Consider the following 27,976-nt stretch of genomic DNA (forward strand, 5'->3'; position numbering starts at 1 on the left):
TGCAAAGTGCAGGAAGATATTAATAGAAGCTGGTGTTGTACGCCGAATGGCGGTTATACCGGCTATATAGATACAGATGAATTTGTAAAGATTTGACTTATGTACAAGATCGAACAATATTTAAAGTGAAGACCATCACTGGCATTGCCTGCATAATAAAGGGATTTCTAATTGCTGCTATGCTATCTGTCTAGGAACACAAATTGATGCTGGTTGATTGAAGAACTGAGAAACAGAATCACTATCACTAGTATCAGTAGCCTGAGTACCATCCTCCTAAGTAACCGTTGGCTCAATCTTTTCGCTTGCTGACCACAGATTTAGCAAACGAAAAGATTGAGCCAGTGGTTACTACAAAGGATGGTACCCAGGCTATCATGGCTATAGCATCAATGTTCGCCTAAAGCCGTAATCAACTACTGTCTACACATATGCTTAGTAAGTGTTTTACACATTATTTCTGTACACAATATAAAGCACTCGCTAACAAGCTTTCGGTCAGTCCTCTGATCGTTCTAAAGTAAAGAAACTTTTACTCTGTCGATTACCATCAAATATAGGTAAGTTATTGCTTGCCTTATAAGTTACATGAACATTAGGAGCCTACTGACTACATGGATATTCTTGTATCTGCTTGAGTTTTGTATGCTGCGCTAGCAGCGCTACCAATTGAAACCATTTCTTCAAATTTATGTGAATAAACCTCATTGGATATTTACACTTACTAAATTACACTCGTGTATGTGTAACTTTGTTAGAGGTACATCCCTGAAAGCTGAACGAATGCTTCCCTTGTAGGACAATCTTGTGTTTTGTATATACATTTTCATTGTCCTGCTCCAAAACGACATGTTCAAGAAAGGAAACAACTTTATAACAATCAGACTTGAGGTCCCTCAAGGAACTGTTTAATTCTTATCAATCGATGCAAAGTATGATATATTTGTACAATATACAAAAGTATGAGCCAATTTCAAACAGGAAGGTGTAAAATATTTGCTGACAATTCCTGGATATAGTCATGATATATCTTCATTATATAACATAGAATATATATTGTAACATCTGATAGATAAATAGAGCACTTTAAGAACTAATTTGAAGCTCTGATTGAAAGGTACAAATGTGGGAAGTGGTACAGAAGATTACCCAGTAACAGCAGATTTTGTACAAATTTTCCAGGTATGGATGGTTCCACTTTTACATTAAACCTCAGCATACATTTAGTATACCTTCTCTATATTCAACATCAGGAGTCAAGAGTTCAATGCACCTGTCAATGACCTGTCAACAGATAGTGGGATTGTTTGTCCTGAATTTTTCCACACAGGGCTAGCTATAGGGTTTCCTGTCCATTACAAACATCTCTGCATGTCCAACAGGCCCTTTGGCAAAGATCTCTTTTCAAACGCTTTCTATTGAGTTAAAGCAGGTCTTCTTGATGGCACAACTACATGCCCATTCATGATTCAGTACAACTTAACAAGTACAATGAAACACTGACAACTTCTTCATGATCATCATTGGAAACATCTCTCATCATGCCATCACCCTCAGCTGGACCTCCTCTGATGCTTGCTCTCTACCATCTGACTCTTTCGCCTCTGTACTTTCATCACAACTCCTCGGATCCCCTGTATCGTCATTCCTGCTAACGTCCATACAAACTCCCTCGTCAGCAGAGTCTATTGTTTGCAAAGTCCCAATAACAAGACTACCTTCTACAACAGCTTCATCAGAAGGTTTTTGTGGACTTTGCTCTCCTGCTAGCTCGTCTATTGTTGAATCTATACTGGTCTCTCCTTCAGGACATTTGACATCCTCTTGTTCAGACATCTCTTCACTGCTACTGTCTGGGGTGGAGAGTTCCTCTGCAACGTGGATCAAAGCTGGGTCCACTGAGTCTTCCTCCTCGCTCGGAGGGTCCACAGTTGTCTTCGGCTCTTTGTAGCCTGTTAGCCGAGAAGCATAGTTACTCTTCTTCCTTCCCACCTTCCTGTCCTTCTGAGAAAAGAAGAATTGAAAGGAATTCCTTAGAAAAAGGTTTGACTTGAAGTCCTGTACCTTAGGACGTTGGCATCTTCATAGATTTCTGATGCAAAGCAGTCCACGTGTGGGTTTGACTATAGTATATATCTGCTGAAATAACATTTGAAAATGAATAAAAATCAATTACTATTCGCTGGTAAACTAAACAGTTTAACATTATATGCACAAGGAGTGCATACATGTACTTTGGCTTAATCTCCTCTGTTGACTACAAACATATGTAAGTGATACAGATCAATGTGGACATTGAAGCAAAACGAACCAAACTTTTTCTGAGTCTAAAAATTGTAAGAAACATGAGACAACTCACCCTTGGAGGGAGACTAGTCTTGTCATCATGGACTGCCTTAAGATGTCTTCTCAAGGAGATCTAAGAAGAACAAGTACTATTGGTCACTACAGAGTGGAAGAGAATACGTACTGGGTGTACCGGTATATGCACTTTTGTGCGTTCAATAGCTGTGCACCTAATTTTTGACTGTGGGTGCCCCAGTGCATCTAGATATGTGTATATTTCTGACATGTAAGTGTCTGAAAATTATGATTTAAAAAGTCCTAAAACCTAACTTGTATCATTCATTCAAACATTTAAGTTGGCTTACTTGGCTACAGAGGTTTTTTTCCTAAATTTCATATTCAAGCTAGGAAGAGGTGCTCCCATGCAGCTTTTCCAAAAAAATGAATTTTGAGCACTGAGTTGATAAAGTTTAAAGTACAGAGTTGTCAGAGCCACTCAGAGGCATTAATGAGTCTTTAGGAAAGTAACAGACCTTACCTCATGAGAGAATGTCTTATCACAGTCCTGCTGGGTACAGCTGTAGGGCCGTCTGGACTCATGGTAACTCTGGATGTGGGTCTTCAGGTTGGACATCTGCAGAGGGAAATAAAATCACAAGGGTATTTTACATTGGAGCAAAACATACAATCTGCCGATGGCCTCTGTAGAGGAACGTAATAGGAAAAAAATATAACAAAACATTTCAAAAAATTAAGTGGGAGTGGGAGTCTGCAATGGAGGCTATGGTGTCAAGTATTTGTCTAAAGTATATATATGTTTCATGTCAAAAATGTCAGTTTTCTACAGAATGCCAGCTGCAGTACATGGAATCAGAAAGTTCAAGTCTGATTTTTGTCAGAAGTGGCCTGAGAAAAAGTACCTTTCTTCACATGGACAAACAGATTTTGAAACAATGGAAGAGTTGCAAGCCTGACCTTTGTGTACGACCTCTTGCAGTTGTTGAAGGGACAGGGGAAGACATCCCGTGATGGGGAGTGGATCAGGGCGTGCTGGGTCAACTGTGGGGAAAACAGACACATCATCGTTAGAACAGGTCTTCAACACTGGTGAAACAATGGCTAGAGCTATCTGCAAGATGATCTATGGGTGGCAAAGCAGTATCAAAAGGGCCAACCCGTATCAAAAGCCACCGGAGGCTTATGATACTGGTTGGCCCTTTTGATACTGCCTTGCCACTGATAGATCTGCTTGCAGATTACGTCAGAGCCTTGTTGTGCAGTTCAGATCACTGTCAACCTCTTCTTTTTCAAATTAAACACAACCACACCAGCAACACTAACCATGAGCCTGGCTAACAGTCACTGCACACTACTGGTCCATGTGTTACTACATCCAGGGACTCTCACACTCTGGGTCTTGTGTTACAGTTCTACCATGGTATCAAAGGACAAAAAGATTGGGAAGTAAAACATCATTTTTTTCTGTACTTACTCTGCACTGCATGGAGAATTCCTTTCCACACACGTCACATTTATGACCTGTAAGGAAAAATGTTTATTCCTTCATGAGCAATTCCATTCCTATATAAAACACTGCACTGTACTGTAATACAATATCTATAATTCTATAATATGATCTCTTATACCACAATTCTACCAAACGTCAGTCGATCGTATCTTACACTTTTTGTTTACAGTGAAGACATTAAGATTTTTTGATCAAGATATAGATTAGGCCCCAAAGCAAAACTGTATTACAGACAAGTGAGCCCATCCTAGTTTCTGGAATACACACATAGATACAAACATTACACATAACCAAAACATGCAAACGGACTTGTCTTTCGTGGATGTTGCTCCCTCATGTGAGCCTGCAGTACCGACCACTTGTCAAAGGTGGCCTCGCAGTCCTGTATGCGACAGGAGTACCCTGGAAACAATACAGCCCATTGATATTTAGGAATCAACAAAATGCAGAAGGACTGAGCATAGCATGAGCATAGCATGCGTAGCCCAGTGGTTTGTGACTCTGCCTCTGCAAACTAGGGTTCTGGGGTTTGAATAACAGCTGATGTCACTAAAGGCAGCTGTCACTAGACGGACACAAAATCATACCATATCTACAAAATTTTAAGAATCAATACAAAAATAAGTGCAAAAACGTAAGATGTTGAAGTTATACACATTCTCTTACCTTCATGAACTTTCAGATGTCTGTTCAACTTGCTGGGAAGCAGGAATCTCTTGTTACATTTCTCACATCTATGGACAAGAAAAAAAATGTATGCAACAATTCAAAGGTCTAATGAAGGTCTAGAGTATCAATGATTCAATTCAGCCTTCAGGCTGCAACTGTGGTGATGATGAATCTTTATTCTTGATATTCCAATACTGCTAATAACAAAAACGAAAACCATGGCCACAGCATTGGACAACAATGATTGTTAGCATGTCATATAGGTTAAAATATCATCAGATTCTTATTTGTTTTCTACAGATCATCAGCATGCAAAATGTTTGGAAGTCCCATTCTAAAGTGGAAAAAAAACTACTTTGTGCCAATACTAGTACTTTCGTAAAAAGCTAATCTCCAAGCAGATTTATCGGTGGTAATAACAGTATCCAAAGGGCAGAAGTAGTATTATTGGCCAACGAAAATACTGCTTTTGCCCTTTGGATACTGTCATTGCCACCGATAGATCTGCTTGGAGCTTAGTAAGAAGCAGACTTACGGGAAGGGCAGCACGCCTGTGTGCTCATACTCATGGATCCTGAGCTGACGATGTTTCTGGAAACCTTTGCCGCAGTCACCGTGGGTACACTATGGAAACAAAACACACAAAATGATTTTCTATGAGTACAAGGTTCAGTGTTCTTTTGCAGTAGAGCTGTGTACCGGTACACCTAAACAAATTTTAGGTACAGGTACAGGTACATGTCTGGACTTGTACCTAAACCTGTGTACTTGTAACATTACCTGTACTTGTGCCTAACATTTGTTTAGGTATACAGCTCTACTTTGCAAAGATGCAAAGGCAATACAATGAAGTTGCTTAGTGCAGATATTACCTGCTTTGAATGATAGCAGTAAGGGCCAGTTACAGACTATAGAAGGCAAAGTCAATTTTATTTGTGCTGGGATGAAAACTTGCATCTGCCTCTGTTCACTCCCTAGTCTAGAACTATGTGTACCAAGGTTCAGACTTTCTCCTCAGACTCTGTATTCATGTTGAAATTCAAATCTAGCATTATCTTCTTAAATTCCAGAACCAATACGGTAAATTGGTGTGGCCTAGCAATGCCAATGTCCACACGAGACGGTGTTCTTAGGTGTCAGGCTTAGAGGATGTTAATACTGGCTTGTCTGTCAGTCTGAATCATAAGATAAACTGTACCTTATATGGCTTTCCCTCATGCTTGTGTTTCCCAGCGATGTGTTTCTTCAGGTTAGTCGTATTGACGAACTGGTCACTGCAGCCTGCCCAGGTGCATCTGGGGACGAGTACAAGAACACAAGGATGACAAGTCACACACAGAATTCTTCCTAACGTTACCTATGTAATAGTGCTGATGCGTAACATCTGAAAGTTGAAACATTAATGTCTCTGAAAATAAACTCATATCAACGACATGCTGTTCATGTTTCTAGTTCGTGTGATGAGAGCAACTACTTTAGATTTACACTGTTTGTGTCCAGAGTTGTTGTTGTGCCTGTTGCTATACAGGAGTTGATCATGGAGCAGCAGCGACCCCTAGCAGTAAAGATTGCTATTGCACACTGCATATGCACAACAACAACAACAACAACATATGTGAAGGAATGCCTTGGAAATCAGTGCCAGAAAATGCACAAGAAGGCTCAGAATATTTCATAGAAGACGTAACGTGAGCAACTTGAGTGCTATCACAACTCACCGAACTTGTTTGACCCCAGAATGGGAGAGTCCGTGTCTCGCCAGATGGGATTTCCTGGTGAAGGTTTTCTCACAACCCGGTTCCTCGCAAGCAAACGGTCTCTGAAACGTTCAAATCGGTATCGTTACGCACAACAACATCCGGTGAGTCGGTGACTGATCGATATAATTACTTTAAGGAAACTCCTGGACACTTCGATATCAGATTGTTTTGAGGAAAGGAGGTTTGTTTGAGGCGAGAACGAACAGCAACTTCTAGAAAAGGGGGGCAAAGCCGAACATGTGCCATATTTTCTGACAAGTTATGCGACCGATGCCGGCAAGTATTGTTAGTATATAAGTGACAGCGTAGTGCTCTAGAGACTCACCTCTCCGGTGTGCGAGCGTATATGTTCCTCCAGTTTGGATGGCTTCTTGAAAACGGCACTACAGCCGTCGAAAGAGCAAACGTTCACGCTGCCGGTCGTCGCCATGTTGATCACCCTCAGCTGCATCCCCTCTGATGGTTGCTTTTGCACTCTATCATCTGACTCTTTCGCCTCTGTAGTTTCATCACAACTCCTCGGATCCCCTGTATCGTCATTCCTGCTAACGTCCATACAAACTCCCTCAACGGCAGAGTCTATTGTTTCCAAAGCCCCAATAACAAGACAACCATCTACAACGGCTTCGTCAGAGGGTATTTGAGGACTTTGCTCTCCTGCTAGCTCGTCTATTGTTGAATTTGTACTCGTCTCTTCGTCAGGACATGTGACATCCTCTTGTTCAGACATCTCTTCACTGCTACTGTCTGGGGAGGGGAGTTCCTCTGCAACGTGGATCAAAGCTGGGTCCACTGAGTCTTCCTCCTGGCTTTGAGGATCCACAGTTGTCTTCGGCTCTTTGTAGCCTGTCAGTCGAGAAGCGTAGTTACTCTTCCTGTCCTGAGAAAAGAAGAATCGAAAGGAATACCTAAGAAAAAGGTTTGACTTGAAGTCCTGTACCTTAAGATGTAAGAGTATAAAAATTGTAAGAAGCATCAGACAACTTACCCTTGGAGGCAGACTAGTCTTGTCGTCATGGACTGCCTTAACATGTCTTCTCAAGGAGATCTAAGAAGAACAAACAAGGACTATTGGTCACTACAAAGTGGAAGAGAATACCAGGTAAAAATGCACTTTTGTGCGTTCAATTGCTGTGCACTTAAGTTTTGACTGTGCACAGGGTTACCAATGCACCAAGACATTTGTGTAGGCTAGACTAGTGTACAGTATATTTATGACATGTAAGTGTCTGAAAATTATGATTTTAAAAGTCCTAAACCTAACTTGTATCATTCATTCAAACATTTTTAAGTTGGCTACAGAGTTGTTTTCCATAAATTTCATAATCAAGCTAGGAAGAGATGCTCCAATGCAGCTTTTCCACAAATAAAAAAAAAATTGAGCCCTGAGTTGACAAAGTTTAAAGTACAGAGTTGTCAGAGCCACTCAGAGGAATTAATGAGTCTTTAGGAAATATGACAGAGCTTACCTCATGAGAGAATGTCTTACTACAGTCCTGCTGGGTACAGCTGTAGGGCCGTCTGGACTCGTGGTAACTCTGGATGTGGGTCTTCAGGTTGGACATCTGCAGAGGGGAATAAAATCACAAGCGTACTTTACATTGGAGCAAAACATACGATCAGCCGATGGCCTCTGTAATAGGAAAAAAATATAACAAGAAAACATTTTAAAAAATTAAGTGGGAGAGGGAGTCTGCAATGGAGGCTATGGTGTCAAGTATTTGTCTAAAGTATATAATATATGTTTCATGTCAAAAATGTCAGTTTTCTACAGAAGGCCAGCTGCAGTACATGGAATCAGAAAGTTCAAGTCTGATTTTTGTGGGAAGTGGCCCTAGTACCTTTCTTCTTCACATGGACAAACAGATTTTGAAACAATTTAAGAGTTGCAAGCCCAACCTTTGTGTAAGACCTCTTGCAATTGTTGAAGGGACAGGGGAAGACATCCCGCGATGGGGAGTGGATCAGGGCGTGCTGGGTCAACTGTGGAAAAAACACAGCATCGTTGGAACAGGTCTTCAACACTGGCATCAAAACACATGAAGGTTTTCGTGATTGATGGTACACTAACTCACCTTGTTTCCTCTGTTACACATCTTGTAGCTTTAATGCATGTTGAACTGTGATCGTACTCAATGAACGTATGTTCTCAAGGAAAGGGTTTCAGAAAGGCTTTCTGCTTTGTGCTTTATTCTTAAATGTGATTTTTTTTCTGTACTTACTCTGCACTGCATGGAGAATTCCTTTCCACACACGTCACATTTATGACCTGTAAGGAAAAAGATTAATCACTTTATGAGCAATTCCATTCCTATATAAAACACTGCACTGTACTAGTGGTATAGATAATATTTATAAATCTATGATATCTCTGATGCTACAATTCTACCAAAAGTCAGTCAATCACAACTGACACTTTTTGTTTACAGTAAAGACATTGAGATTTTTTAATCAAGATTCGGATTACCGGTAGGCACTACAGCAAAATTGTATTACAGACAAGTGAGCCCATCCTAGTTTCTGGAATACACACATAGATACAAACATTACACATAACCAAAACACGCAAACGGACTTGTCTTTCGTGGATGTTGTTCCTTCATGTGAGCCTGCAGTACCGACCACTTGTCAAAGGTGGCCTCGCAGTCCTGTACGCGACAGGAGTACCCTGGAAACAATACAGTCCATTGATATTTGGGAATCAACAATATGCAGAAGAACCTAGCATACATGTAGCATGCGTAGCCCAGTGGTTTGTGACTCTGCCTCTGCAAACTAGGGTTCTGGGGTTTGAATGACAGCTGTTGTCACTAAAGGCAGCTGTCACTAGACGGACACAAAATTGTACCATATCTACAACATTTTGAGAAGAGTCAAGACAAAAATAAGTGCGAAAACGTAAGGTGTTGAAGTTATACATATTCATCACCTTCATGAACTTTCAGATGTCTGTTCAACTGGCTGGGAAGCAGGAATCTCTTGTTACATTTCTCACATCTATGGACAAGAAAAAAAACAAATATATGTAATACTTCAATATACCTTTGAATTGAAAAAAATGTATGCAACAATTCAAAAGTATAATGAAGGTCTGGAGTATTAAGGATTCAATTTAGCCCTTGGGCTGCGATTGTGGTGATTATGAAGTTTTATACTTGATAAACAAATACTGCTTATAACAAAAATGAAAACCACAGCGACAGTATTGGACAACAATGATTGTTAGCATGCCATACATGTTAAAATATCATCAGATTCTTATTTGTTTTCTACAGATCATCAGCATGCAAATTATTTGGAAGTCCCATTCTAAAGATTTTGTGCCAATATTACTACAGTAGTACTTTTGTAAAAAGCTAATCTCCAAGCAGATCTATAGGTGGCAATGACAGTATCCAAAGGGCAGAAGTAGTATTACTGGCCAACGAAAATACTGCTTTTGCCCTTTGGATACTGTCATCGCCACCGATAGATCTGCTTGGAGCTTAGTAAGAAGCAGACTTACGGGAAGGGCAGCACGCCTGTGTGCTCGTACTCATGGATCCTGAGCTGACGATGTTTCTGGAAACCTTTGCCACAGTCATTGTGGGTACACTATGGAAACAAAACACACAAAAATTATTTTTATGAGTACAAGGTTCAATGTTCCTTTGCAGTAGAGCTGTGTACAGGTACACCTAAACAAATTTTAAGTACAGGTACAGGTACATGTCTGGACTTGTACCTAAACCCATGTACTTGTACCTGTAACGTTACCTGTACCTAAAATTTGTTTAGGTACACAGCTTTACTTTGCAGAGATGCAAAGGCAATACAATGAAGTTGCTGAGGGTGCCTTTATAGAGTGCAGTTAGTGCCAGTTAGTTACAGACTATTTTGCATTAGAAGGCCGAGCCAATTTTATTTGTGCTGGTATGAAAACTTGCGCCTGACTCTGTTTACTCCCTAAAACTGTATATACTAAGGTACAGACATTCCCCTCAGACTCTGTATTCATGTTGAGATTCCAATCTAGCATTATCTTTTTAAACTCCGGAACTAATACATCAAATTGGTGTGGCCTAGCAATGCCAATATCCACACGAAATGGTGTTCTATTAGAACACCATTTTATTTTTGTGTGGATATTGGCATTGCTAGGCCACACCAAGTCGGGCTAATAATAGAGGATGTTAATACTGGCTTGTCTGTCAGTCTGAAGCATAAGATAAGCTGTACCTTATATGGCTTTCCCTCATGCTTGTGTTTCCTAGCGATGTGTTTCTTCAGGTTAGTCGTATTGACGAACCGGTCACTGCAGCCTGCCCAGGTGCATCTGGGGACGAATACAAGAACACTAGAATGACAAGTTACGCACAGAATTCTTCCTAACGTTACCTATGTAATAGTATTGATGCGTAACATCTGAAAGTTGAAACATTAATGTCTCTGAAAATAAACCCATATCAACGATATGCTGTTCATGTTTCTAGTTCGTGTGATGAGAGCAACTACTTTAGATTTACACTGTTGTGTTAATGTCCGGAGTTGTTGCTGCGCCTGCTGCTATACAGGAGTTGATCATGGAGCAGCAGCGACCCCTAGCAGTAAAGATTGCTATTGCACACTGCATATGCACAACAACAACAACAACAACATATGTGAAGGAATGCCTTGGAAATCAGTGCCAGAAAATGCACAAGAAGGCTCAGAATATTTCATAGAAGACGTAACGTGAGCAACTTGAGTGCTATCATAACTCACCGAACTTGTTTGACCCCAGAATGGGAGAGTCCGTGTCTCGCCAGGTGGGATTTTCTGGTGAAGGTTTTCTCGCAACCCGGTTCCTCGCAAGCAAACGGTCTCTGAAACGTTCAAAGCGGTATCGTTACGTAAAATGACTTCCCATGAATGATCAATATCGTTACTTTCTGGATTAATCATACACAAGGAAATTCCTGGACACTTCGATATCAGATTGTTTTGAGGCGAGAATGAACAGCAACTTGTAGAAAGGGGAGGGGAGGGGGGCAAAGCCGAACATGTGCCAATTTTCCTGACAAGCTCTGCGACCGATACCGGCAAGTATTGTTAGGATATAAGTGACAGCGTAGTGCTCTGGCGACTCACCTCTCCGGTGTGACAACGTATATGTTCCTCCAGTTTGGATGGCTTCTTGAAAACGGCACTACAACCGTCGAAAGAGCAGACGTTCACGCTGCTGGCCGTCGCCATGTTGATCACCTAGTAGCAGCGACCCCTGGCAATTAAGGACAGAAATGCAACCACCAGGTGCTAAACACAGAGTAGTACAAGGGAGGTTCAACCATTATTTTCCCGACTCACTTACAAAAATTACGGCCATAGAATGTCCAGAAGAGGAGACATCAAAATGGAAGTTCCCCTGCAGTACCTTATAAAGCAGTCAGGGGGACCAGCATCCGACTTGGCCTTCGACGGCTTCCTTTTCCCGACCCCTACCCACCTACCGAATATTATAAGGCCTTAATTAAGGATCCATCCGCAGCTCCTCGACTTATGAAGTAACCATTGTAGGAGACTGAAACTATAGAATAGGTTATATGTATCAAAGTGCATATCTTTAAAGCCAAATTCTTATTTTCATTTCTAAAATTCAATCAGTTTTTCTTAAGTTTTCGTTGCTTTGGTGGAGTGAGGTTTGAGCTTAATTCAGAGCGGTCATCGAAAAAGGCAAGGTCATGACTATTCGTGGTGTAGATAAAAATGCTGTTAACTACTTCCTCTTAGTTAATGGGAATGTAGTAGTCTACAAAACCCTTTAATCAACAGATCATGTATTCAACTGGCTGTAATATCACACGTCAATCCATCCTAGCTGTGTGTGTGTGTGTGTGTGTGTGTGTGTGTGTGTGTGTGTGCATGTGTGTGTGTGAACAGCATAACACCAAAATGCCAAGATGGATTGTTAAGGTATGTGGGTAGGTCTTTATGAGATCTCAAAATGATGACATTTTGGGCCCCATGGCGACTTTTTAAAGTACTGCAGGTCATCTTCCGGCTTGTAACAATATTTTCTAAGATATACTGTACCTTTACAACAATAACACCGGTACCATGCATGGTAAGATAGATGTTGTCAACCAACGGATAGAATGTAACGTTACAGAGTTATGTACCCTTTCTTGTGTCACGTCCCCACATGTACAAATCATCCGACCAATCAACCCATTTGTCTGGAGCGACCACTTCTTCTCAATGACCACTTTTATATCCCTTGACTGGTTGCTGATGAGACCATGTTTGACCGTACTAAGAACTAGGCCATGGCTACTAGACCGCCTACTCTCACCACGACACGTAGTCCAAGGCACGGCACGTATGAATGGGAGCCTGTTTCAATGGGACATTGCCTGAAGCAGTTTCTAATGTATATCCGGCTGGATTTTGCCCAGTTGGCGGCTTTTGATATCAGAAAGGAGTACCTAAAAAGTCGTAAATCTTTTGATTAGCGTCTTCAGTGTTTGATATACATTAAGGGTTGAGATAGCTCCAAATTGAATCAACCGTACATAAGGCCAGTTTTAAAACGCGAAACTAATCTCTCAATGTCACTAATTCGACGCGAGTATTGCGTTAATTACATTTTAGGTTGATCCTCTTAAGATATTTTTGAGAGGAGCAGGGCAGGGATTTTGAGGCGGCTTAAACCTGGAAGATTCGTTTTCAGCGGCCACACTTTCATCTTTGCCACATGTTCATCCGATCGGAGGATCGATACAAAATGCTACAACAATGAAAGACCCCGGCCGTTTACAAAATTATCCGGTCGCTTGAGTAACTATTATCTTGCAAATGAAAGACCCAAATCATATAGAGTGAACAATACATCATTTATTTTGACGGCTTTGTAGGCAATAGACCCCTTTCCAAATACCACGGCCATTTTGAATCTAGCGCGAGCGCGCGCGGTTCGAGTGCGGGAAAAGTAAACAAACGGTAAGTGGTAAGGCGTCCCCAATAGAAACCAGCGTTGGGTCATCTTCTGCGGCGACATGTTCTCCTCCTCGGTGAAATCCATCGATATATTTGCATGTCACAAGTAGATAATATTGTTGTGGACACTTGGACTCGATATCGGCTAGTAAAATTGTGAATTTCGGCTACTTTTCCACAGTTCCTGCCGGGCTGTTGAGCGCGCGCTACAGTGAAAAAACTATAATATGTTTACACCGCGTGCTTGTGGTTTCCCTGATAATGTTAGCTAAAGTCGAGAAAAAATCCCACAACACACACACTTTTCGGACTGGGATCCTTGTAGCTACGTAGATAGAAATATAGAGAATTTTACCAGTTGTGACCGTAATTTAGACGATGACAACTTTGCCTGGGAAAACTACGCGCATTGGGCGCTCGAGAAGGTCGTGTGTTCTGTCAAGCCTTTCTTAACATAGCTTCGTCCGCAGATATTTTATACTTCCACTGGATAAAATCCCACAAAAACGTGAAAATGTAGGCTTGAGCTCAAGGTCCTTTTGGTTAGGAATTTAGCAGAGTTTTGGCGGCTTCTTTTGACACGTTTTCTGAAATATCAAAACCTAAAGTACGTGAGTAAAGATGGAGTGTTTTCACTATGCGCCGTAATATCTTAAAATTTCCGTCGGATGATATTTCAGAAACGTGAAGATATAGGCTTGAGGGCTCTGCGAGTAGAAATTTGACGGAACTTCGGTGGCTCCTTTGACTTTGACCAAGGAGGTTTTGCTTTGACGATATTTTAGTGCCAAGATTAGCGTGAGGAAGTTCGTTAGTGAAGGAGGGGGCGTGTTTTCTTTGTAGCGTTTCATTACATCACTTTTCGCGGAAATATTTCAGACCTCCGCAGGATGAAACCCCACAAAAAAGGAAAATATCGGCCTGAGGTCCTTCAGTCCTCAAGCCAATATTATCTAACTTATTTTTCGGTTCCATCCGGCCAACAGATATCTTGAATATTGCCGCGCAAAATGATTTAAAGAAACGCCACATACAGTGGAAAACACACCTTCACTCACATACTTAGAGTCCTCAAGACTAAATTCTTGGCATCCGAAAAGATCGTCAAAAAAGCCGCCGGAATTCTGCCAAATTTGAGGACATTGAGCTCAAGCCTATATTTTCACGTTTTTGTAGGATTTCATTTGGCGGAAATATAGAATATTGCTGAGCGAAGTCGATGAAGCGCTGCACAGAAAACACGACCCTCCCCCAAACTCACTTAATTTCAAGATGATGTTGTCATTGTCACGACAGCCAGGCTCAACAGTTATATATATACCTCAACGTAGCTACAAGGGTCACAGCCCGAAGAGTATATGTTTTGTGGGATTTTTTCTCGACTCTAGCTAGCATTATTAGGGAAACTACAAGCACGCGGCGTAGACATATTAGCATTCTATCACTGCGGCGCGCTCAACAGCCCGGCAGGAACTGTGGAAAAGTAGCCGAAATTCACAATTTTACTAGCTGATATCGAGTCCAAGTGTCCACAACAATATTATCTACTTGTGCCATGCAAATATATCGATGGATTTCACCGAAGAGGACAACATCTCGCCGCAGAAGATGACTCAACACTGCATTCTATTGGGGACGCCATTGCAAAGCTTTACCGCTTACCGTTTGTTTACTTTTCCCGCGCTCGAATTATGCGCGCTCGCGCTAGATTCAAAATGGCCGCGGTATTTGGAAAGGGGTCTATTTTACTAGCCGATATCGAGTCCAAGTGTCCACAACAATATTATCTACTTGTGCCATGCAAATATATCGATGGATTTCACAGAAGAGGAGAACATCTCGCCGCAGAAGATGACTCAACACTGCATTCTATTGGGGACGCCATTGCAAAGCTTTACCGCTTACCGTTTGTTTACTTTTCCCGCGCTCGAATTATGCGCGCTTGCGCTAGCTTCAAAATGGCCGCGGTATTTGGAAAGGGGTCTATTGGACGGAAGTAATGCTCCCCCCAAAGTAGCACACTTTCTGGGATAATCCTACCCAAAGGGCAACGGCACAAACGGGCACATGGATGGACTAGATGTATCATTACCTTTAACATGTCAGGGTTAGCGAGAAGCCAAACGCATATATGTTCATACAAATGGCGATAAAGGGACATCAACATATTGTACAGTTTGTCATGTATGCAGTAATGTGATCTATAAACCATGGACGGCTGTTGTCATGTATAGAATAATATAATCTATAATAAATGGACTGTTGTTGAAATCTCCGATTATGAAGATTACAGATGGACGGGCATAACAAAGATCTCAGAATCCACACCGGAATTCAGAATTTCCCCCCAGCGTGCTACTTAATAAGTAGAGAGAACGTCTTATTACAGTCCTGCTGGGTACAGCTGTAGGGCCGTCTGGACTCGTGGTAACTCTGGATGTGGGTCTTCAGGTTGGACATCTGCGAGGCGGGGGGGGGAGAGGGGATAAAATCACAAGGTTACTTTACATTGGAGCAAATCATACAATCTGGTAAATGAGATATGTTCAACTTCATCTTAGCTACAGTATTCCTAGACACAAACATATATGAACCTTACCAACATGGACTTCCGTATAAGGATTTCAGTACTTTATTCAAAGTACTGAAATCCTAATACGGAATTACATGTTGGTAAGGTTCATATAAGAGGTTCATGTAAAGTCCAAGTATAATTTTTTGTCAGAAGTGGTCCTAGAAACAGTACCTATCTTCTTTAATTGGACAAACAGATTTTGAAACAATACCCCGGTATAAGAGTTACGAGCCTGACCTTTGTGTACGACCTCTTGCAGTTGTTGAAGGGACAGGGGAAGACATCCCGCGATGGGGAGTGGATCAGGGCGTGCTGGGTCAACTGTGGGGGAAACAGACACAGCATCGTTAGAACAGGTCTTCAACACTGGCATCATAACACATGCAGGTTGGGATTTGTGGTAGGTTTCCGTGAATGATTGTAAACCAACTCATCTTGTTTCCTCTTGATTGTCATCTGTTACCCATCTTGTTGAACTGTGTTCGTACTCAATGTAATTGATTTATATTTGTATCTATGTACTTGAGGAAAGGGGTTCTTTTAAGCTTTCTGCTTTGTGCTTTATCCTCAATAAATAAATGTGAATTTAAAAAAAGGCAGGGATGTCAAACATCAGTGATTTCTTTCTGTACTTACTCTGCACTGCATGGAGAATTCCTTTCCACACACGTCACATTTATGACCTGTAAGGAAAAATGTTTATCACTTTATGGGCAATTCCAGTCTTACATAAAACACTGTACTGTACTAGTATAGATAATATCTATAAATCTATGATATCTCTGATACTACAATTCTACCAAACGTCAGTCAATCACAACTGACACTTTTTGTTCACAGTAAAGACATTGATCATGAGATTTTTTAATCAAGATTCGGATTACAGGTAGGCACCAAAGCAAAATTGTATTACAGACAAGTGAGCCCATCCTAGATTCTGGAATACACACATAGATACAAACATTACACATAACCAAAACATGCAAACGGACTTGTCTTTCGTGGATGTTGTTCCTTCATGTGAGCCTGCAGTACCGACCACTTGTCAAAGGTGGCCTCGCAGTCCTGTACGCGACAGGAGTACCCTGGAAACAATACAGTCCATTGATATTTAGGAATCAACAAAATGCAGAAGAACTTAGCATAGCATGCATAGTCCAGTGGTTTGTGACTCTGTTTCTGGAATCTGGGGTTTGAATAATAGCTGTTGTCACTAAAGGCAGCTGTCCCTAGACGGACACAAAATTGTACCATATCTAGAAAATGTTGAGAAGTTAATCAAAGAAATAAGTACAAAAACATAAGATGTTTAATTTATAAGAATTCTCTTACCTTCATGAACTTTCAGATGTCTGTTCAACTTGCTGGGAAGCAGGAATCTCTTGTTACATTTCTCACATCTATGGACAAGAAAAAAAAATGTATGCAACCTTGAACAACAATTCAAAGTTGAAATGAAGGTCTGGAGTATCAATGATTCAATTCAGCCTTCAGGCTGCGACTGTGGTGATGATGAAGTTTTATTCCTGATAAACTAATACTGCTAATAACAAAAATGAAAGCCACAGCAACACTATTGGACAGCAATGATTGTTAGCATGTCATACATGTTAAAACATTATCAGATTCTTATTTGTTTTCTTAAGTTCAGCATGTAAAATGTATGGAAGTCCATCCCTGAAGTGGAAAAATAGCTACTTTATTCCTATCTACGTTAGCAATAGCGGCGTCGTGGCACAATTGGTAGGGGGTTTCGCCTCCAACAACTAAGAGGCCGAATGGCAGTCACTCCAGACCCTTGCCATCTAGCTCCACCAATTGTGCACTCCTTGCAATTCAGCCCCTGGCTGAAAAGAGAGAGTATTCGGCCTACCCAATGATAGCCAGAAGCAGACTTACGGGAAGGGCAGCACGCCTGTGTGCTCGTACTCGTGGATCCTGAGCTGACGATGTTTCTGGAAACCTTTGCCACAGTCACCGTGGGTACACTATGGAAACAAAACACACCAAAATGATTTTCTATGAGTACAAGGTTCAGTGTTCTTTTGCAGTAGAGCTGTGTACCGGTACACCTAAACAAATTTTAGGTACAGGTACAGGTACATGTCTGGACTTGTACCTAAACCTGTGTACTTGTAACATTACCTGTACTTGTGCCTAACATTTGTTTAGGTACACAGCTCTACTTGCTCTACTTGCTCTACACAGCTCTACAAAGATGCAAAGTCAATACAATGAAGTTGCTTAGGGAGCCTTTGCAGAGTGCAGATATTACCTGCTTTGAATGATAGCAGTAAGGGCCAGTTACAGACTATAGAAGACAAAGCCAATTTTATTTGTGCTGGGATGAAAACTTGCATCTGTCTCTGTTCACTCCCTAGTCTAGAACTATGTGTACCAAGGTTCAGACTTTCTCCTCAGACTCTGTATTCATGTTGAAATTCAAATCTAGCATTATCTTCTTAAATTCCAGAACCAATACGGTAAATTGGTGTGGCCTAGCAATGCCAATGTCCACACGAGACAGTGTTCTAAGATGTCGGGCTTTGAGGATGTTAATACTGGCTTGTCTGTCAGACTGAAGCATAAGATAAGCTGTACCTTATATGGCTTTCCCTCATGCTTGTGTTTCCTAGCGATGTGTTTCTTCAGGTTAGTCGTATTGACGAACCGGTCACTGCAGCCTGCCCAGGTGCATCTGGGGACGGATACAAGAACACTAGGATGACAAGTTACGCACAGAATTCTTCCTAACGTTACCTATGTCATAGTACTGATGCGTAACTACTGAAAGTTGAAACATTAATGTCTCTGAGAATGAACTCATATCAACGATATGCCGTTCATGTGTCTAGTTCGTGTGATGAGAGCAACTACTTAAGATTTACACTGTTAATGTCCGGAGTTGTTGCTGCGCCTGCTGCTATACAGGAGTTGATCATGGAGCAGCAACGACCCCTAGCAGTAAAGATTGCTATTTCATACTGCATATGTACAACAACAACATACATGAAGGAATGCCTTGGAAATCAGTGCCAAAAAATGCACAAGAAGGCTGAAAACATTTCATAGAAGACGTAACATGAGCAACTTGAGTGCTATCACAACTCACCGAACTTGTTTGACCCCAGAATGGGAGAGTCCGTGTCTCGCCAGATGGGATTTCCTGGTGAAGGTTTTCTCACAACCTGGTTCCTCGCAAGCAAACGGTCTCTGAAACGTTCAAAACGGTATCATTACACACAACATCCGGTGAGTCGGTGACTGATCGATATCGTTACTTTAAGGAAACTCCTGGACACTTCGATATCAGACTGTTTTGAGGCAAGGAGGTTTATTTGAGGCGAGAACGAATAGCAACTTCTAGAAAAGGGGAGGGGGGGGGGGGGGGCAAAGCCGAACATGTGCCCTATTTCCTGACAAGCTCTGCGGCGATGCCGGGAAGTATTGTTAGGATATAAGTGACAGCTAAGTGCTCTAGCGACTCACCTCTCCGGTGTGCGAACGAATATGTTCCTCAAGCTTGGATGGCTTCTTGAAAACGGCACTGCAGCCGTCGAAAGAGCAGACGTTCACGCTACCGGTCGTCGCCATGTTGATCACATAGTAGCAGCGACAAAAATAATGCAATCAAAGAAATACAATGCCTATTAGAGTCGTTTAATCTGGCTGATGTATGGCGGGAAAAAACCCCCAATACTAGACAATATACTTGGCAAAATGAAAATATAAAATGTAGGTTAGATTACTGGTTTGCACCGTATAATTTAGTACACTTAAGTGAATGTAGCATTAATGTAGCGCCCGTCCCTGACCATAGGGCGGTAATAATTAGTCAAGTCCCCTAGATATCAAAAGAGAGGGCCAGGATTTTGGCGTTTAAACAACTCTTTGTTAGCGGACCAAACTTTTGATAAAAAAATGACAGATCTGCTCACTAATATCAAGGACAAACTAAAAGATATACAACAGCCTGGTATACAATGGGAGATGATTAAAATGGAAATAAGATCATTTAGTATTCAATACTCCAAAAATAAAGCACGCACTCGCAAAAATGAGGAGAAAGAATTAGAAGAACAATTAAACTGCTTGATGAGGGAGACCGATGAATTTGATGATCCTGAAAAACAAAAACTAATTTGTGAAACAAAAGAAAGGTTAGAAAGTATACAAAATCACAAAACTAAAGGCGCTATCATTAGAAGTAGATGCAACTGGAACGAAGAAGGAGAGAAGAGTACAAAATACTTCTTTAACTAGGTATTCCAACCAAAATTTCAGAGACACAGTACAATGCAGATTTTTACTGTTTCTGAAAGAACTGATCAAGAGAAGTAAAATACTTTTTAAATGAAGCAAATATCTTGAACGGTTGCTGAGATATGGCTCCTTGAAGTTGCCAAAATCTGTCCTCACAAACGGCCGGCCGCGCAATTTACATGAAAATGAACAAAAATGCCTTTTTTGAGGGGTGATAAAAAGGTAAGTAAAGGCTGAAAAGCTTATTCTATCTTATAGACTTGTAATATGGACTACTTAGAATCACTCCATAAGGTCTCAAACTTTGATATCATTTTATTATGTCTTTTTTCACAGGGTCAAAGTATGCTTCTCACACCAAATTACTCAGGTGGCAGCGTGACCTTTGACCCCTGGAGAAGGAAAAATCCTCCAAAGTTCACACAACTGTATCATTTCACAGGAGCAACCCTGTCTTCCAATATTTCACACACAACAACACCCACTTGTGTTCTTTAAACAAGAACAATCATCTTACCTGTACTTATTCTAAAAAATGATTAAATTAAGGGGAAACAATTCACATTTTTGGTTGCAGCCTATGGTGTTTTGCCAGTATACATCAGTATTACAGTAACTGTGCCAGGCACCGGGTGCATATGATACTTCAAATACTTTTACAATGTACAGCATTATGTCATCTTCTATTACTAGAAAATGTTACATCAACAGAATGTCAACTATGTTAACTGCCTTAATAACAAGGTCAACTCAGTCAAAGTCAAAGGTAAGATTGCGTACATATGTCACATTATTTGATGAGTCATGATGTTACAATACATTAACAGCACAACTTTACACTTTCATAATACATTACATGTTTTTACTATCTTCTTTGGCTCTTTTTAACTATCAAGAGGTAAAATATTACTACGGGTAAACAATGTAAACACTGCATTTATGACACGATCAAACATTCAAGGTCAAAGGCTGTCTTCAGTAAACACAACGTACACAGATTTCTTGGATGTACATGCACATAGTTTTACTTGATTTATCTAATCATCAGTTGATACAATGTACACAACCTTTTATAAAAACAAGGTTACTTTTAACCCTTTTCTATGATAGCAACTGTCGTTACTATTTATCCTTACAAACGTAATACTCAGTCAGTTAGTGGAACTGGCTGCATAACTTGTCAACTTTCAGTTTGTCCTCCACCATCCAATATCTCCCTCCACTTATTGGCGTGACATCTACATTCTTCAAGACAAACTTCTTCTCCACTGGTCTTATATCAGCGACATCTGGGAGTTGCCAGTTGGTACATTCCTCCTGAAAAATACATTCTTTTGCTTTTAGTAAATATGACTGTGTCTAACATGGAGATTATGTTAGTCTATCTGCGTCAATGACGATCTATCCTAGTACAATGTACCACACCATCGTTCCACTGATTTGTATCACATATTTGTTTCTCAACTTATGACAGTCAAGTAAATGTGATTGTGAAGAAAGAATCAGACTGCATGTGACTGAACTCTGTAAGATACATCTAGAAAATCTGGAGTTAAGATTTGAACAAACAGATAAATACCTGCAACTGGATGAAAGAAGGTAAGTGTCACTGTTTCAACACCCTCTTCCACCACTGATCCTGGGTACCAGATTAGCTTGTCGCGGAGGTCGCTGTACCACACTGCGACAAACTCACCTGGTCAGTAGGACACTGGCTCTTGATAGTACTCGAGACAAGAATATAATATTTCAGGTAAGTACAGCAGTTTTATGATTTTTGCTACTCTACCTAGACCAGCAAAGTCAAGCAAAACACCCCATGGCACAAAAAGCACTGAAACAATTAAAGTTTAATTTCTGAACTTGCTTGTGCACAGTTGCCTTTGCTTTTGTTCCAAGCTCTGGGAATTGCTTTCTGTGCCATGCTGTAAAGTGATCCCAGGTGTACTTGTCACTTTTGTCTATCAGCGATACTACCTCTAAAACACCTGCAACTGTGTCAGATGGGAACTTCCTGCCAGGTGAGTCCAACAGACTCTCCAGTGTTTTACCTGACAAGGAAAATATGAACGGTTTTATCAATAACTAATCTGCATACTGGCAATTATAATCTTTTTTGTTATCGATGGTCATGAAAGTTACTTTGAACTTAATTATTCAATAACAACTTCCTAAATACTGTTGTAAGTTAAATGTAGCTTTCCTGTGATCACATCCAACCAGAAACCAATTAGTGGCTTAGCGACTGAAAATTATTTCTCGTTGCCCCTTTTTATTTACTCTCGTCAATAAACAATTTCATAAACATTTTGAAAAAATTGGGCATAGGTTCGACGCTATGACCCCTAACCGGGGTTAACATTTTTTTCCTAAAAACAAGACTTAAATACTGTAAAGAAATGTTCATGCAAAGTCGACAAATGATAAAAATACACAATGTTATTGTATTTTCCACTTGGAACTTAAGGCAAGTAACATTCTTCATCAAAAAAATTCTTACAGAAAGTTGAATTCTGTGAGACTTTTCAGAGATAATACTGCAATGGAATTTTTGGAAAAATTGGGCATAGGTTCGACGCTATGACCCCTAACCGGGGGCCAGCGGTGCCATCAAGTTCGACAAATGAAAAAAATACACAAGGTATTTCCCACTTGGAACCTGAGGCAAGTAATATTCTTTCATAGAAAAAAAATTACAGAACCTTAGATACTGATATGGAATTTTTCAAAAAAAAATTGGGCATAGGTTTCACACTAAGTTATAACCTTCAAGTTCAACAATCAAGAAACACAATGTATTTTAACTTGTGGCAAGTAACACTCTTTCATTAATAAAAATGCTATGACCACTAGAAAAAAATTATGCTAAAATACAGTCAAGCATTTCAATCAGCTGCAAGACAATGTATGCACTCTCTTATCTATTTATTAACTTCTTGTATGAAAGTTGCAAAAAAAATACCATTCAAACTGTATGTCAGCACATCAAAATGCACAAAATTCTAGTTTACCTTGAAATTCCGGCTCCATGGTGTAGAAAACAATTCATTTGTGCCGCTCTATGGGCAAACTGCGCTCTAGCAGACGACGCGCAAGCTTGATTTTCGCGCGCTGGCGCGACGCGCGCGAAACGTAAACAAACCCTTTGTTTGCCTCAGTAAAATGGAGCTCGCGATTCGCGGACGTACATTCAAGGGAGAAACCGATTACATCATCAGAAAGCTCTGTTTTCTGCCGTTATTTTGACACCGGTGACAACTATGAACGGCTTAAATTTTACGTTCGTTTTAGAAAATGAAAATTTCAAAAATTTTTGAATCGCCGTTTCTACCCCGAATTTTCATGGTGTGTAGTTGTCACCGGTATCATTTTAAAGCTCGTAATCTGCTCTTGAATATGATGCTAGTTTTACTCTACTGGTGCTGAGGACGGCAACGCGCAGGCGCCGTAAACACGGGAGTTCCCCGAGGCGCTGCATGCAAAATGGCGCCCGCGTTCGGCGAGGCGCGCGCCCCGGCCCACTCCGAGCCGTTTTCAACGGCCAATTTCTGGAGTTTTCGGGATCGTAGAACCCCAAGACCCACATTTCTGGAGAGACAAGTTTATATGCTTCATTTTCATGTACAACACGGCTATTTTAGGGGAATTATCTTTGCGCCGCGAACATGGAAAGATGGTAACAAATTTCACTGTCAGCCATGCGGTAGAACATTTTCGCTGTAGCGTTGGAATACCTACTTTAACCTAAAAAAAAGAAACTACAAAGAAAAGACTATCTCCTCTTTAACTTTGGAAGACGGATCAATAGTAACAAACCCCCATACAATTCTATTGGAAGAAGCTGAGTACTATAAAAAACTACCGGGTATATACGTCTTGTTACCCAGACATGAAGGAATCAACTTACTTTTTAGATAATAATGAGGTTAAAAAGTTAAACAGTGAACATAAGACCAGTTGTGAAGGTAAAATCAAAGAGATAGAATTAAGAACAGCATTACAAGCTATGTCAAAAAATAAAAATAAGTCACCAGGATGTGACGGAATCACCACAGAATTTTATGTTAAGTATTGGGACTTGGTAAAAGACTACCTACTTAATGCAATTAATGATGCATACAACACTGACGTACTACCCATTTCACTAAGGCGTGGAATAATAAGACTAATTCCGAAGAAAGGTTTAGACACAAGCAAACTAGACAATTGGCGACCAATAAGTTTATTAAATGTAGATTACAAAATTGTCAGTAAAGCACTTACACTACGAATTGAACGTTTACTCCCTTTCCTAATACACGAAGACCAAACAGGGTTTGTTAAACAAAGATATATAGGGACAAACATTAGGCGCATTTATGACGTAATAGATTATTACGATAAAAAGAAGAAACCGGGATTGTTGATGTTTCTGGACTTCAAAAAAGCTTATGATAGTATCGAACACCCCTTCATACTAAGAGTACTAGAAACTGTAAATTTTGGACACAACATGATCAAATGGGTTAAATTACTATACACTGATATAACAAGCTGTGTGCTTAATAATGGATACATATCTCCATGGTTTAGTGTTCATAGAGGTGTAAGGCAGGGGGATCCACTGTCATCTAGTTTGTTTATAATCAGTATTGAAATGTTAGCTTCAGCAGTTAGAGCAGATACAAACATCAAAGGTTTACAAGTGTATGGTAGAATGCAAAAACTGTCAATGTACGCAGATGACATGACACCACTACTACTAGATATACCCTCTGCACTGAATCTGTTAGAAACGTTGAACCTCTTTAAGGATTGTAGTGGTCTTGATCTAAATTATGGAAAAACTGAAGCTATGTGGATAGGCTCAAACAAAGATAGACAAGATAAGCCACTCCCTATCCGCTGGCCTGATGGTCCCATTAAAGCACTGGGCGCGCACTTTGGCCATGACAAACATAGATGCTATAAAGAAGACCTTGATAAGAATTATACAAAAATGATACAAGCGTGCAACATATGGAAACAACGAAACTTGACCTTGATTGGTCGGATACTGATTGTGAAGACCATCGGCATCTCTAAGTTGATCTATATGTGCTCAGTCATGCACGTCCCTCCCCAATTTGTGAAACAAGTAAACGAATACATATTCAAGTATATCTGGCGAGAGAAACCTCCAAAAGTAAAAATGAAAACTCTGATTGGAAAAAAATGTCAAGGTGGACTTAAAATGATCGATTTTAATATAATGAACCAGGCCTTAAAAGCCATATGGATTAAAAGATTTCTAATGGACCCATCAAAAGAAAAAGAGCACTTGTTTGCAAGATGGGGAGGCTTCCTGTTGTTCCGATGCAATTACGCTACCTCTCAGTTAAATCTTAACGACATGCCCCCATTTTACAAAGATGTTTTAGTTGCATGGGAAGAAGTGATGGAATACGAACCCAAAACACAAAGACAAATATGTTCGCAAGTTTTGTGGAATAATAGATTTATTTTAGTAAAAAATGCACCAATATATTACAAAATCTGGATAGATGCCGGAATTATCTATCTGAACGATTTGTTGTACGAGGATGGATCTTTTCTTACAAACAAAGACCTACACAATTTATATGGTTTGACCATGGATCCAAGACAAATAATGAATTTCAATTCTATAAAAGCGGCAATACCAAAAAATTGGAAAGATAATATTAAAAACAATGGGAAAAAGTGCGCCTCTAAAAATATCATTGAATACACGGAGAGAATCCATCCCCTCACAACAACATGTAAACAGATATACGATACCCTTATAGAAAAACAAGTTATACCACCCACTAGAGAAAACGAAATCATACAATGTTAACAACCGGGAATGAAGTATTTGAATAGATCATAAAAGATAAAAACCTACATTGATGGTGCAGAACAATTGGCAATTCAATTCATTCAATACCTTCCTACATACTGATACTAGTACGATGGATTTTTAGAAAAATTGGGCATAGGTTCCCCGGCTGGCCCCTATCCGGGGGCCACGGTGCCTCAAGTTCAACAAGTTGAAAAATACACAATGGTATTTTTTACTTGGAACAAGGCAGGTAATGATTCACATAACCTTGAATGATAAATAAATAGATGACTCTAGAACTTATCTATTGGGTTCATGACCAAAACAAATAAAGTCATATTCCATAATTTGAAACTTCACTGCTGGCATCAAGTTCAACATTTTTACAGGCATTTCCTTTCTTTTTACCCTCACCCTCTGTCTACAGATAATCCAAAATACTTAAATATCCTTAAAATTCTTGCTCAAAATAGTATCAAAAATGATCTGTTTGTGCCGACCCAGTCAAATCGGGAACTTCGAAACGCGTAGTTCAAATTTCGCGCGTCAGGACCGCGCGGCGCCGCCATCCAATGACAGGCAGACCGCATGGGGAAAGCTTTGTGATTCGCCGCTGTGCAGTATAGACAGCAGCAGAATGAAAGTACATACAGCACCATAACAACGGGCAGGTAATGAGCTTTGAAATGATACCGGTGACAAAAGGAAAATTTGATATTTTTTTAAATAAAACTCCACTTGAGTTGATTCATTAATTTTTGATCGTAAAAATCATCGCTTGAACAGGTATAAATATGACCGCAGGAAACAAGGCTTTCATTCTGCTGCGGTCTATTTTTCATAAACATCATGGCCGCCATTGAAAACAGCGAGCGTCCGGCGAGCGCTCACTTTCATCGACAAAGTTTTGGCGTTTGAAACATGTTACAAATCAAACAAATACACCACAAAGGGGAGAAACTTATATCCTTTATTTCTATGGGTAACTTTGCCACTAGGAACGGATAGTTTTTGTACCGCGGGTGTGGGAACATGATAGAAAATTCACCGACGATATTCGCGGTAGCGTTGGAATACCTATATTTTCGGCTTACCGCTTAGTTCTGCAGCCATTATCCTGGCGCAGGTCTTAATTTTGGATTGTCGCACCGTGCGACCGTGATTTTAAATCTAGTCGCATTCTCAAGAAACTGGTCGCATACATATTGTGTGCGAGTCGCACTCACGAGCGCTGATATACCTATGTTATGTAAAAAACATGAAACCAAATTTTGCACTTTTTAAGAACAGGGTAAATAATAGTACAGAAATAGCCCCGTAAGGCGATACTGCCTGATCGCAATTACTGTTATGTATTATAATGTTATGTGATTGTTATGTGAATGTAATGTTATGCAAATGTTAATAAAGGTTGTTAAAAAAAAAAAATACAGGAGTTGATCATGGAGCAGCAACGACCCCTAGCAGTAAAGATTGCTATTTCATACTGCATATGTACAACAACAACATACGTGAAGGAATGCCTTGGAAATCAGTGCCAAAAAATGCACAAGAAGGCTGAAAACATTTCATAGAAGACGTAACATGAGCAACTTGAGTGCTATCACAACTCACCGAACTTGTTTGACACCAGAATGGGAGAGTCCGTGTCTCGCCAGGTGGGATTTCCTGGTGAAGGTTTTCTCACAACCTGGTTCCTCGCAAGCAAACGGTCTCTGAAACGTTCAAAACGGTATCATTACACACAACATCCGGTGAGTCGGTGACTGATCGATATCGTTACTTTAAGGAAACTCCTGGACACTTCGATATCAGACTGTTTTGAGGCAAGGAGGTTTATTTGAGGCGAGAACGAATAGCAACTTCTAGAAAAGGGGAGGGGGGGGGGGCAAAGCCGAACATGTGCCATATTTCCTGACAAGCTCTGCGGCCGATGCCGGCAAGTACTGTTAGGATATAAGTGACAGCTAAGTGCTCTAGCGACTCACCTCTCCGGTGTGCGAACGAATATGTTCCTCAAGCTTGGATGGCTTCTTGAAAACGGCACTGCAGCCGTCGAAAGAGCAGACGTTCACGCTACCGGTCGTCGCCATGTTGATCACATAGTAGCAGCGACCCCT

The 27,976-nt window shown here is 40.5% G+C and overlaps 1 protein-coding gene and 1 long non-coding RNA gene across 7 annotated transcripts; both read right to left on the bottom strand.

Moving 5' to 3' along the window:
• Positions 1-880: 880 nt before the first annotated feature.
• Positions 881-27,976, bottom strand: LOC136437269 (zinc finger protein 729-like). 6 transcript variants are annotated; one of them, XM_066431753.1, is made up of 25 exons: positions 27,845-27,976; positions 27,471-27,571; positions 19,262-19,349; positions 18,885-18,985; positions 11,353-11,440; positions 10,987-11,087; positions 10,462-10,558; positions 9,749-9,837; positions 9,173-9,240; positions 8,819-8,911; positions 8,466-8,512; positions 8,143-8,226; positions 7,713-7,808; positions 7,232-7,291; positions 6,569-7,123; positions 6,202-6,302; positions 5,682-5,778; positions 5,019-5,107; positions 4,481-4,548; positions 4,124-4,216; positions 3,779-3,825; positions 3,262-3,345; positions 2,825-2,920; positions 2,360-2,419; positions 881-2,001 (listed from the first exon to the last, which is right to left on the bottom strand). In XM_066431753.1, exons 1-25 carry the CDS (start codon positions 27,947-27,949, stop codon positions 1,540-1,542), a joined length of 2,970 nt encoding a protein of 989 aa, XP_066287850.1. In that variant the 5' UTR covers positions 27,950-27,976; the 3' UTR covers positions 881-1,539. The 6 variants fall into 6 exon arrangements, with proteins under 6 accessions (XP_066287850.1, XP_066287849.1, XP_066287852.1 ...); XM_066431752.1 differs by having other exon boundaries at positions 881-2,004; XM_066431757.1 differs by having other exon boundaries at positions 1,889-2,001; positions 2,848-2,920.
• On the bottom strand, positions 20,333-22,384 carry LOC136437315 (uncharacterized). The gene is made up of 2 exons (XR_010756167.1): positions 21,615-22,384; positions 20,333-21,352 (listed from the first exon to the last, which is right to left on the bottom strand). It is a non-coding gene; the product is annotated as an uncharacterized lncRNA (long non-coding RNA).

This window comes from Branchiostoma lanceolatum, chromosome 6 (genome assembly GCF_035083965.1).
Source record: "Branchiostoma lanceolatum isolate klBraLanc5 chromosome 6, klBraLanc5.hap2, whole genome shotgun sequence".
Taxonomy (NCBI): domain Eukaryota; kingdom Metazoa; phylum Chordata; class Leptocardii; order Amphioxiformes; family Branchiostomatidae; genus Branchiostoma; species Branchiostoma lanceolatum.

Bases quoted from the DNA above. Each gene is read 5' to 3' on its own strand.
- LOC136437269 (XM_066431752.1), bottom strand. From the start codon at position 27,949: ATGGCGACGACCGGTAGCGTGAACGTCTGCTCTTTCGACGGCTGCAGT. The intron at 8,227-8,465 runs GTAAGTACAGAA...TTTTTTCCACAG, and splicing joins AATTCTCCATGCAGTGCAGA to TTGACCCAGCACGCCCTGAT. The intron at 5,779-6,201 runs GTGAGTTGTGAT...ACTCGTCCCCAG, and splicing joins TCTGGGGTCAAACAAGTTCG to ATGCACCTGGGCAGGCTGCA.